At 45.3% G+C, this 12,039-nt stretch overlaps 1 protein-coding gene across 1 annotated transcript in view; it reads right to left on the bottom strand.

The window, feature by feature from the left end:
• Klhl3 (kelch like family member 3) overlaps window positions 1-12,039 on the bottom strand; it is a 103,232-nt gene that overhangs the window by 57,324 nt on the left and 33,869 nt on the right. Inside the window, exons 4-5 of the mRNA XM_077796968.1 lie at window positions 10,177-10,298; window positions 1,955-2,117 (exon numbers count right to left, since the gene is read on the bottom strand). Of these exons, the coding sequence (XP_077653094.1) occupies window positions 1,955-2,117; window positions 10,177-10,298 (285 nt within the window). The remainder of the gene's footprint in view (window positions 1-1,954; window positions 2,118-10,176; window positions 10,299-12,039) is intronic.

The following is a 12,039-nucleotide window of genomic DNA, read 5'->3' as shown; positions in this document are numbered from 1 at the left end:
GAAACACAATGACGGTGGACATCGTCCTAACTGCATCCTCCCCTCTCTCCCACAGATGCATTTGCACCACCAGATAGAAAAAAGGGCAAAGGGAGAATATAGATGTTGAAAGAGGGGAAAAGCCAAGCCACATGAGCCTTGGAGCCTTTGTTAAAAGTGAGAGTTCATCACATTCCCTAAATCTCAGACAATCCTATCAGTCAACTACAGAAGGATGGAACATGTGCTGCATGTGCACGGATCCATGCACACACTGGGCAGAAGGAAAGGGCTGGTGAGAGAGACAAAGGAGGAGCCACAGAATTCCTGGCACCTGAGCACTCCTTCTTTGCCACCACACAAGCAAACAGCCGTGGCCAAGCTCTCAAGTCCTGCTGGAGAAAAGCCAGAGCACATCCATCAAGAAAGTGGCCTCTGCAGAGGTTGGGCTGGGGAACCATCACTCTGAAGAGAAAGGGGAACCTAAGAAAAGGCAGAAGTCTGGTGGGGAAATGCAAGGGAAAGGACAGCACAAGAGGGACAGCAGAGAAACAGGAGAGTCGAGGTTCAGACTGGCAAGAGGCAACAGGATTCAGAAGTGAGGCTACTAGGGAATGTCCTTACAAATGTCATAACCACCAAGCCCATTTTAACAACCAGTCCTATCTGTGCCCTCACAGAGTCAGGGCAAAATGAGAATCTGTGCAGTCTCCTGGAGTCAGGGGTTTGGTGAGAAAACAAAAGGATGCCGAGAGACACAGCACACACTAATTACCTCATGAACCACAGGGAGCTACAGGTGGGCATCCAGCTGGTCCTCCGCTCCCTGCCACACACTGCTGGACAGGAGGCAGAGAACAGAGTTTGTCTGGGGAGTGGGTAAAATGAAGCTTTTTATTGCAAGGACAGGAGGCAGCCAAAAGTGAATCTATCAAAAAAAATGTGGGGACCTGTTTCCCAGGTCCCTTATGATCTGTCCTTTAACTAAAAAAAAAAAAAAAAAAATGGTAATGAAGATTTCTGTCCTGCTAAACATGGTGGGCTGAATTTTCAGTTCATCTCTATTCCCTCCAGGGTCCCATTAAAATAACGGAATGCTCTAGCAGGGAGAATGTCTCCCAGAAAACTAAAATGGAATCAACACATTATCAGATTGAGGATTGTTCAGTTGTATTTGACAAAAACTAGATAGAGGTTGTAGCACTGATATGCAAAAGAAAAACACAATTACTAGCTTTCTGTCTAATTTGAAGGAAAATAAAGAATTTTCTGATTAAAAATTAACACATGACTTGGTTCATTTGTGAGAGTGACTGTCAAATAATGAAGAGCAGGTGAGTGTGTGGACAAGGATAAGGTTTAGAAAGCCCAGTGGGATTTTTGTGCAGAAGTCAACACATAATTTCTAAAGTCAACAAACCAAAAATTAATGGTAGGAACAAACTGCTTAGATCAATGGAGGTAGATAGCAGATGAAGCAGGTTTTAAGCTGAGTCAGAACCTGCATTTTAGTTGTTAGGACTGAAAGTAAGTAGCCTAGAAAGCAAGACAGTGTGGAAAGGAAGAGCAGGGGATGTGTTTATCAATAGAAGGCTAGCAACAAACAGTATCTGACTTTTAACTTCATGTTTACAGAACATGCTGTAAAATTAAAATCATGACCAAAATTAAAATCGTCTTCAATAACAACAAAAGATCTCTTTCAACACTTAGTTCAATTTATTGTGCCCCAAAGACTTCTCAGATCTCCTTCCTCTACTATACCACCCATCTAGCAATTAATCATATTCTACTTGGCAATGAGCTAAATGCACCTATTGCTAATTACCTTCCTACCTGTGCTTTGTCTCCTAACTAAATCAGAGCTGCTTCACAACAGAGACCACTTCTCATAATCTTTGAGGAGTCCACAGCAGGCCAGGAGATTAAATCCACAAGCCCACAGAGGAGGTGCAGTGTTCCAGTTCCCGGTTACCTGCATAGGCATTGGCCTGCTGCAGAAGGTCGGTGCAGGTGTGCACATCTGCAAATGCACGGATGCCCAGGCAATTGGTGGGATGCAACTGAGACTGCAGGAAGTCACAGCAGTTCTGCCGAACATCCATGAGCTGCAGCAAGCTGGCTGCTGGGAGCAGCACCTAAAAGAGAAGGTGACATTCTAAGACACGATATCCCACTGGCAGGGACTATTCCAATCATGTTCCCAAGCTCAAGATCTATTCATGGCTCGACACTGCCTATTAGGTCCAAACTTCCCTGCATTATTTCCCACTGCTCTCTTCATTTCATCAACCCAAAGCACCAGGGGATTCTCTATCCCCAAGACACACTGCAGACACATGGTGATATCAATCAGTGAGATCTTATTCGGATCAGATTCTGACTCAGTAGGTCTAGAGTGGGACCTGAGAGCTCATATTTCTAACAAAAACCCAAGTAATGCTTGTAGCTACTGGTTCATGAATCATGCTTAAAGTAATATAGCCTCATGTGACACACACACGGTATGGCACTTGTTCTCAGATAAATCTTGGAGTTAAGACTGAGTCAACAAATCATCCTGACTTTCCTGGCACCTTGCCAGTTTTAGCACAAGTCACACGTCCCAGGAGATTCCTCAGTTGTAGTCAAACTGCAACACTGGAGTTTAATACTCATGTATAGATGTCACTTCCAAAGATTCCAACTTATAGGCACTGGGTATGGCCTGGGCATTGAGATGTTGCTAAAGCTCTCCAGGAGCTTTTAACGGACAGCCAAGTGTGAGAACTATCGCCCTACGCATTCAGAAAGGACTTGAGCAGCTCGCTAGCTCTCTCACTACTTAGCTGCTGAGCCTCCGTGTGTTGTGCACTGGTCTAGGCTCTAAAGTTCCATGGTAAACAAAACAAACCAGATCCTACTGTCATGGAGCTTATATCTACTGGAATAAGAGACTCACCCCCAAATCCCTCAGGACTCAGGCATATTTATCCTCCTATCTAGCAGATAAAATGTGAAGTCTACCTCTGGATACATTCTTAGAGAGCGAGTTTTCTTTCAAAAGGTCACAAGACACATGAATATTTACACCCTATCCTGCAAGGCAGAAGCAGTTCTTGCTCAGGTGTATGTGCATGTGTTTTTCCGAGCAGTCAGGGAAGACTGGCTGGAACAGGCTCAGACTGCCAGCCTCAGTCAAGCTTCCCTAGGATTTCCCTACAGCTGCTGAAGTCTGCTCTCTGGATCAAAATAAGGATGAAGGCCAAAGTCCTACTCCATCTAGCTCTGCTCCCCTGGCCTACCCCCATCAGAGGAACATATATAATTCCTAAAAAGAAATTTAGAAAAAAAAATACGGAGCAGAATAATTTGATGGCTACTTAGTTTGTGGACCCCTCCTCCTACCCCCAGCATCCACTCACACTAAAACAATCCCCTCGTCCCAGGCCCTTGCTCTCAGAGTGACTGAGAACAGCCAGACTCCAGCTGTTCCCATCCACAAGGCTTGCCCAGAAAGATACAGTCTGCAGATCATTTGCTCTTTACTCTGGGCACCATGAAAGTCTTTAAATGATTTAGATTCTGGACCCTGACTTTCTCCCAAAACAGCTCTGGGCCCTCAGCTCTGACTCTCATCACCTACAAGTGCACACGTAATGTCCCTACTCTTAGGACTTGTCCCTTCACGAGGGTAATCAATTGTCCTGGTTTTCCCAGGACTGCAGGGTTTCCCAAGTCTCTCAGTGCTAAAACTGGGAGAATCAGTCCCCCTTTATCATCCCTGCCCATGTGAGTAATCACCAAGGCCCCCACTACCAGTGTCTACTAGTAGTCAACAAGGAGGGCTCTGCCTCCTAACAGCTAAAAGTCCCCCTCACCACAACTGAGTTTGAGAAAACCCGCTCCTTCTCCCCTCCTCCACTTGCCTATGTCCCCAGTGGAAAGCAATAAATTAGCTCCATGTCCTTGGTATTTTGTGGCCCACTGATTAATTCCTGGGGAAGAAAAAAAGATAAAAATCACCCTAGCCGGAGAGTTTCAAACATAAGTGAACACAGCCAGGATCCAAATCTAACCACTTCCCCCACCTCTATCCCCAGTAGGCAGTCACCAGCCCCCCAAGCAGCCATAAACTAGGAAACTCAATTAATCTGTGAGCTTGCTCAGCCTGGGTTGAGCTTGATCCCAAGACCAGATTAGTCTCTGCTTGCTGGTTAAATGGAGATCCATTAACTATTCTTGCCGAATACACACCAGGAATGGAAAGCCCTGTTCCAAGTTCCCAAATGACCTCCATGGCACACCCTGACCAAGCACCAGTGACAAAGCCTGCAGTTAAGACTGTAGGTCAACAAGTCATCATCCTGACTTTCCTGGGGCCTTGCCAGTTTTAACACAAGTCACATGTCTCAGGAGATGGCTCAGTTGTAGTCAAACTGCAACACTTGCCTGCCCTAGGCTGGGGTAACCAGGAAGTCCAAGGATACCTGAGAGTCCAGTCTATCCCCAGAGTCATGCACTCCCTGACAAGTCCCAGCAAGATCATGCCAGCAACACACTCCCTCCCCTTTCTCTTCTTCTTCACCAGGAAGACAGTAGCTTGAGGTGCTCAAATTCTCAGGTTGTCATGAGACAACCAATCTGAGAAATATAATAATAAATATTTCCTGAACACACTCCTTAGGTTACACTTTCAGGTTTGTTTGTTGTTTTTTTTTGTTGTTTTTTTTTTTTTTTAAGAGAGAGAGAGGAGAATTTTTAAATATTTATTTTTTAGTTTTAAGTGGACACAACATCTTTATTTTATTTTTATGTGGTGCTGAGGATCGAACCCAGTGCCCCACACATGCCAGGCGAGCGCGCTACCGCTTGAGCCACATCCCCAGCCCCTACACTTTCAGTTTTTAAAACATCCCTGGAGGTTATACAAAATGTCATATAAGAGGAAAGGAGGGGTAAGACAAGATAATACAAATGGAAGAAAGGATGTACAGTAGAAGGGGTAGAGAGAGAAAAGGGGAGGGGAGGGGAGGGGAGGGGAGGGGGGACAGTAGAGAATAGGACAGACAGCAGAATACATCAGACACTAGAAAGGCAATATGTCAATTAATGGAAGGGAAACTGGTGTGATACAGCAATCTGTATATGGGGTAAAAGCGGGAGTTCATAATCCACTTGAATCAAACCGTGTAATATGATGTATTAAGAACCATGTAGTGTTATGAACGACCAATAAAAAAAATAAAAAAATAAAAAAATAAAAAAAAATAAAACATCCCTGGATACAGCTACCCACATAGCTTTCATCTTCCTTTCTGGTCACAAAACCCACTTACTGGGCAAAAATTATGAGGCTTCCCACCTCTCCACAACACCCATCATGTTGGGTCCACTCCCTCCAAAAGCATTCCTGAACAGGCTTCCTAAAATGAACAGGGCTTGTGGCTTCTCTGATTGCTCAAGTCCCTCTCTTTTGATCTTTCACTGCGATCAGCGGTGAGTCAAAGGCCCTTTTCTTTCTTCACTTCATACAAGAGGCATGAAAAAAGTCAAGAAAGTCAGAAAGCTGAGGGGGATGATTCGGAGGCCAGGAGGTACACCACTGCATCTCAGGGGTACAGTGGGGCCCAATTAGACAGAGCCCTGGGGTCTGGGCACAAACGCAAGGCAAATCGCCACCTAGCAAAATATCCATGAGGTGACTCTCAAGTTCCCTGCTCTGACATCAGGAGGCTTCCAGAGGATTTCCTCTTCTCTTGTCAAACACTTCTTCCTCGAGTGACAGCAGGAACGAGGTCATGAACATGAGACCAGCTCAGGCACTCAGCTTGGAGTGAGACTGCCCTGGTGGCATCACTAGTCAGTACTCCCTCTTCCTAAGGAGAGGAAGCTGGAACCACCCATAAAGATGGAGGAGTACCCCAAGTCAAAATGTTCCTTGCTGGCCTATTGCTGCCTCTGCATTATGTCTGGGAGGACGGGCACTCAAGTTGCCCTCAGCAAAGAGCCTTTGGGCTCCCCTTCAGCCTGCAAATGGTCAACCCTCCATTTTTCACGTGCAGGCCCAGTTTTGTTTTTTCTCTCCCTCGGATAACATGAAAACACAGCAGAGGATATCCCGTCACAGAGTTTGTTTCCTTTAGCAAAAACAAAAGGAAATGCCCTGCCTCAGAAAGCACCTACTGCTGTAACTACAGGGAGGCAGGGGCCAGGCACAGGGGGAGGTGACAGGACCACCAGGGTCTCTAGGCCAGCCATGGAGTGGGCTGGCACAGAAACAGTGCTAAATTGAAACCTGTTGAGAGAAAGAAAAGCGAATGGAAGAGAGGAGGGGTGCACAGATGAACAGGACAGTGGACAGAACAGCACTGACATTACAAGGGTCACTTGGAATTTTGCCTTCTCCACTTACCAACCATGTAACTGAGGACAAATTACTTAACCTCTCTGTCTCTTCAACAGGAGAGTAAAGATAATAACGGTACTGCTTTAAATGCTTGTGAGGATCAAATGAGGCAATTCATTTAAACAGTGAACATAGTGCTTGGTACAAAGACAGTGCTCAGTTATCAGCTTTTATTATGATTAATCATTATGAGCAGAAGCCAAGGTTCATTCATTTAGCAAAGATGTGAGCTCACCACAGCTGCAGAACATAGTAGGAGAGAGCCAGGTCCAGCTCCCCACTGTACCACTTATTCCCTCTGTGACTGTAGCAGGTCACTTCCCTCTCTGTGCATCAGCTTCTTCAACTGTATAAGATGGGTCATATTAGTTGTGACTTTCATCTACCTGGCTTATAATGAATATTAATAAGCATCAGTTAGGATTGTTGTGATCTCTGCCCCAGGAAGACAACTCAATGTCTCTTCCAAGCTACAAATTTCTTGGAGAGACCAAGTGTGGCTCCCATGGTCATTAAACCAAGACCCAAATCTCTGACACAGCAAGAGCCCCTGGGACTCCATGCTCATCTCCTCAGTGCACAAATCCTCAACAAATTATGTCTTTGTAGACAATGGGTAAGCAGCTGCCTCAGCAGAAATGTAAGAGCATGATGAGGAATCTACATTTTGATCCAGACTCTCTCCTCAACCTTTCTTGATTTGTTTTTCCTCAAGGTCATCCCTGACCTTACCACATTTCAGAGTGAGGAAGAAAAGAAAAAGGAATAGTTTTACCATATATTGCACTGATTCCAAATGACAGTTCCCCTATAGTCCCACGTGATGCCTCTCCATGGAGCCCTGCACATGCTGCCCCCGCCCCACTCCACAGCAGGCCCTGAGGGTCACAGGCCAGTGGGTCACAGCTAGGTCTGGCCACTCAGGCTTCCTTCAAGATTCGGCCCAAATATTTGGTAATTCCTCAGTTAGGTGTGACCTGACGGCCCTCATCAGGGCAGCCCACCCTGACCCCCACCCCGCCATGCTGGAGGACACCCACATGTTCAGCCATCTGTTTCCACCTGCAGCCCAGCTGCTCCTTGGGAAGCAGCCTGTCATGGCACCCTCTTTGCCCACAGGGCAGGAGCTCAGAAGACATGTTTTGAATGACTGACCAAATAAAGGAGTAAGATGAGACTCTACAAAACCAGCCACAAAGAAGGAGAGGGACCAGCCCCTTCCCCGGTGCCTTCTACAGCATGCTTCCCCTCCACCTAACTATTTAGCAGCTCCTTTAAAGGGCCTTTGCCTCAGAGCAGCAGCTGGCAGCTGGCCTTGGCCTCTGTCCTTGCCAAGCATTCCAGGCACACCCAGAGCAGGAGGTATCCCAAACTATCCTCTGCTTGGGACAATTCCCAGCCACTTCCAGGCCAGATCAGGTTAATCCGTACCTCCCATGCCTTATCATGGTGCCTACACCCTCTCTGACTCTTCCCTTTCAGTCCTCATCAGCCCTAAGCAGAGGAGAAATCAGACAAATCCTTCTACACTTATGTGACTCCATGAGCACCTCCACATTTTAGGTAACAATAGCCAACATTTATTGTTTACCATGTGTCAGGCACTGTTCTAAGTGCTTTACCTATATCAATACATTTAATCCTTACACTATAACTATGCCCATATTAGAGATAAAAACACTGAAGCACAGAGAGGTTAAGCAACTTGCTAGGGCCACACAGACAGAAAATGGCAAAGGTAGGATTTGAACACAGGCAGTCTATAACTCACTGACTGTTGTGATTCCTGCTCTGCAGATGAGAAAACTGGATCTGTGAGACAGAGTGTCAGTGGGAGTACTGGAGAAGCTCTGTAGGAGATAGGCAGCATGAATGCCTTCCCTGGCCAGAGGTCACAGAGCCAGGCCCTCACTTTATAGATGAGGAAACAGACATCCTGCAGGGGGAAAGCACCAGGGCAAGAACCCTCTGTGAACCAGTGCCCAGGCTGAGCTGGGATCCAGGTCATCCTTGCTACTCCAGTCCCACCTCGCCCCTATTTCCACCAGTTGTCTGAGCTCATATCTTCACTTTCCCTCCCCACAAAGTACTTTTCAGAGCAGTGATGAAGCCATTTTCTCCCAAGTCCTCTGGCTGGGCTGGCTGCTTCTCTATCTTAAAATACTCATTTAAGCTAATTTAGAGAGAGACAGACACCGGGTTAGACCAAAAAACATCACCTTATTACTTTACTACCAATTATTACCTCGTTACTTTTTACTTATTTATACCTTAGTTATTATTACTTATTACCTTACTACTATTATTACCATATTGCTATTATTGCCTTATTACCTAAGCAGGCAATAACAATCTAGAGCAGAACGTCTTCTAATTATCCAAATTTGTAAATACTTTATACTCTACAGGGAAAAAGTTATTAAATAATGACGAAAAGAGAAGAAAATAGGTTCTAATCAGATAGCTCTATGACCTCCCCTCTAATCATCTGATACTAAAATTATTTTGCACTTACTGTTACTGGCCAAAACTCATTCAGCTGTCTGGACTCTCACTGGACCCAGCATATAACCACTGCACTGCCCATTTTACTCTGGACAGGAAAGACCAGTAACAAAACAGAGTGGCTGTGCATTCCAGCACACATAAAATACACTTCCACTAAAAAAGGGAGGGGGAGGATTAAGCCAAATGGATATAGAAATTGTTATCACCCAGAAGATGATCTCAGGGGCCAGAGACAAGGCAGGCTCTGCAAGACTCAATGCATTGCACCTCAGATGCTCTGCTGACCTGCACCCTGACCCCGGTGAGCATGCTTCACCACACGGAGCTAACATCCAACTCATGCTATAGCCCCAGCTTAAAGTTTATGTCCTGAAACCAACTTTCCAAGATCCCTTCCTCCATCCAAATGCAGCTGCCTGATTCTCTCTCACTGGGACATGTTCTTTTCCTTCAAAGGACTTATCACAATTTGTGCACAGACATTATTGGTGTGCTTCGTTTCTGAATGCCTTCTTCACCCTTGGACTGCAAACTCCCTAAGGGCAGGCAATAGGATCAGCCCTGTTCACTGCTGCTACCACAAGAGCTAAACAAAATGCATGGCAGATAATGGGAACTCAAACATTTGGAATGAACTGAGAGAATAAACAATTTTCAATTCAGCCTCTCAAATACATAGATCTTGGAAAACGGGGTGATATTCTGGAAAAGGGAAATAGTTTTTTTTTTTATTTTTGTCACTACAGAGGTTTCAGCTTCAAGTAAATATGAAGTTTTATGCTAAAAAAAAAAAAAAACAGAAAAACCCTTCTTATGAGATGGAAGATGACCTGGAGATGGAGAGGTCACCCAAGTTCCTGATTCTTCCTTCATGAGATACTGAATCAACATGAATTAAAAATTCTTCACTCCCAAAGGCTGGGATTGTGGTTCAATGTGACTTGTAGAGTGCTTGCCTAGCACATGTGAGGCACTGGGTTCAATCCTCAGCACCACATATAAATAAATAAACAAAGGTATTGTGTCCAACTACAAAAGAAAAAAAAAAAAACACTTTAAAATTTCTTCACTCCTAGAACCCAGAGTTATCCTGGCTTAGTGGTTAAGAACATGGCTGCCCATGCCAACCAGGCAGGAGTTTAGGGACCAGCTGGCCCACCTACTGGCCATATGACCCAGGAAGGCACCCAGTCTCTCTGCGGTGTTGGTTTCTTCTTCAGTGACCCCTGAGTTGTGAGGGTTAAATGAAACAATGCTAGAAAAAGGCAGGTCCCAAGCATGCAATTCACTGATAGGCTCACCTGCACATTCTCTTCAGTCACCTCAATTTCTGCAGTATAGATGTAATCAATCAGCTTCCTAAGCGTATGCCCATCCACATCCTTGATTTCAATCTTCTTGGCTTTACTCTCAGACATGTCACCTGCAGTTCACAACAAGAACAAAAAGGACACAAATCTGGCACCTATGGTATAGTTAACTTCTAAGAGGCCTCCTGCCTTGTCATGGAAATAGGAAAACAGGGCCTGAGCTCTGCGAAGCAGAAGGAACTGAGGCAAAGATTGTAAGCCACTGATGGGAAGGCCACATAGCCTTGAGTCTCTGACCACCCACAAACCCCATCTTAACCATCCCCTACTTTTAGTGTGAAGGCAAATCAATGTGCAGTAGCTCATTCAACCAATGTTTACTGCAAACTTGTACACATAGGGCCATGAACAAAACCTGCACCTGTGCTCCAAGAGCACAGGTTCTAGTAAGAGATACATAAAAAGATTTATAAAAGAATAAGAACTTGGGGCTGAGGTGGTGGCTCAGTGGTAGAGTGCTTGTTTAGCACATGTGAGGCCCTGGGCCCAATCCTCAGCACCACATAAAAATAAATAAATAAATAAAGGTATTGTGTCCTACAACTAAATTAAAAAAAAAAAAAAAAAAAAGAATAAGAACTCAGCAAAGGTAAGTACAAAGTACCAAAATGACAAGAAAAAAATAACACTTGTTGAGTGCTAATGAAACCCCACTTTAAATTGTTGCCTCCTTCAATCCACATAACCACCTATTGGGCTTATTAATATTATCCCCATTTTACACAAAAAGAAAATGAGACACAGGAGGGAAGGTAGTTCATCTTGCCCTTGGTCACACATGTAGGAAGGGACCAGGATGGGGTGAACGCCAGGGAGTCTGATTTAAGAGCCCACGTTTATAACCACTATGCTAAATCCCACGAATACGGAGAAAGTGCAACAAACCCCACCTGGGAACTCCAGAGAGGCAGTAGGGGATCACAATTGAGCTGGGCATTAGAGGATGAGCAGGATATGGGCCCCATATGGATACAGGGAAGAAAATACCAGAAGGATACATCAGGGGAATGGTGAGAGGCTGCTGTGGCTGCACACGGGTCATGGTGCGAAGAAGGAAGCTCAAGAGGTGGTTGAGGGCAGGACTTGCAGAGCCCTACAAGTTGTGCAAATGAACTTGGACTTCATCCAGAGGCCAGCACCACTGAGAGGTTTTAAACAGGGGAATGACATCAACAGATGGCTATTTCTGAATGAAATTTTGGAAGCAGGGAGGAAGCTGGATCGACCCAGGGAGAACAGTTGGGAGGCCCTGATAATAAAACAAGAAATAAAGGATACAGGGCTATGAACAAGGGTTGTAGCAGCAGCAGCACATTCCTGCCTGCACTATAAAGACAGCACTTAGGTTTCCCTAGTGCCAGTTTCCTCCAGCAAGTGCTGATTTCAGAAGGAAACAGAGAGCACATGAAATAAAGGACAACCTGACTGCAAAAAACAAGTCACTCAGAAGCCCTAACGTGAGTGGTAAAACAGCCTGGGCAGTTGTTTTCAACCAATGTTTACTGTGGAATTCAAGGAACTGAAGCCAAGAAAATAAAGTACAGTACAGCATGTGGGTTGCAGACACCCACCTCCAAGCTGCTCGGACTGCACACGATTCCTCTGACACAGTTCTAGATCTGAGTGACTGTGGAACAGGGAGGCAAGTGGACAGCAGGAGTGATTTCCAAATCCTGCCCACTGGCTTCACTGCCAGACCAGGAGGACCAGAGACCCTCTCTCTACTTTGTTCTCTCTTCTCTAACTGCTATGGAGACCAGTGAAAAAGGTCCCAGCACAATGAGCCCTGGTGCA

This window comes from Urocitellus parryii, chromosome 1, assembly GCF_045843805.1.
Source record: "Urocitellus parryii isolate mUroPar1 chromosome 1, mUroPar1.hap1, whole genome shotgun sequence".
NCBI lineage: Eukaryota > Metazoa > Chordata > Mammalia > Rodentia > Sciuridae > Urocitellus > Urocitellus parryii.
The sequence above is the reverse complement of the archived record's forward strand: the minus strand, read 5'-3'. Positions and strand labels throughout refer to the sequence as shown.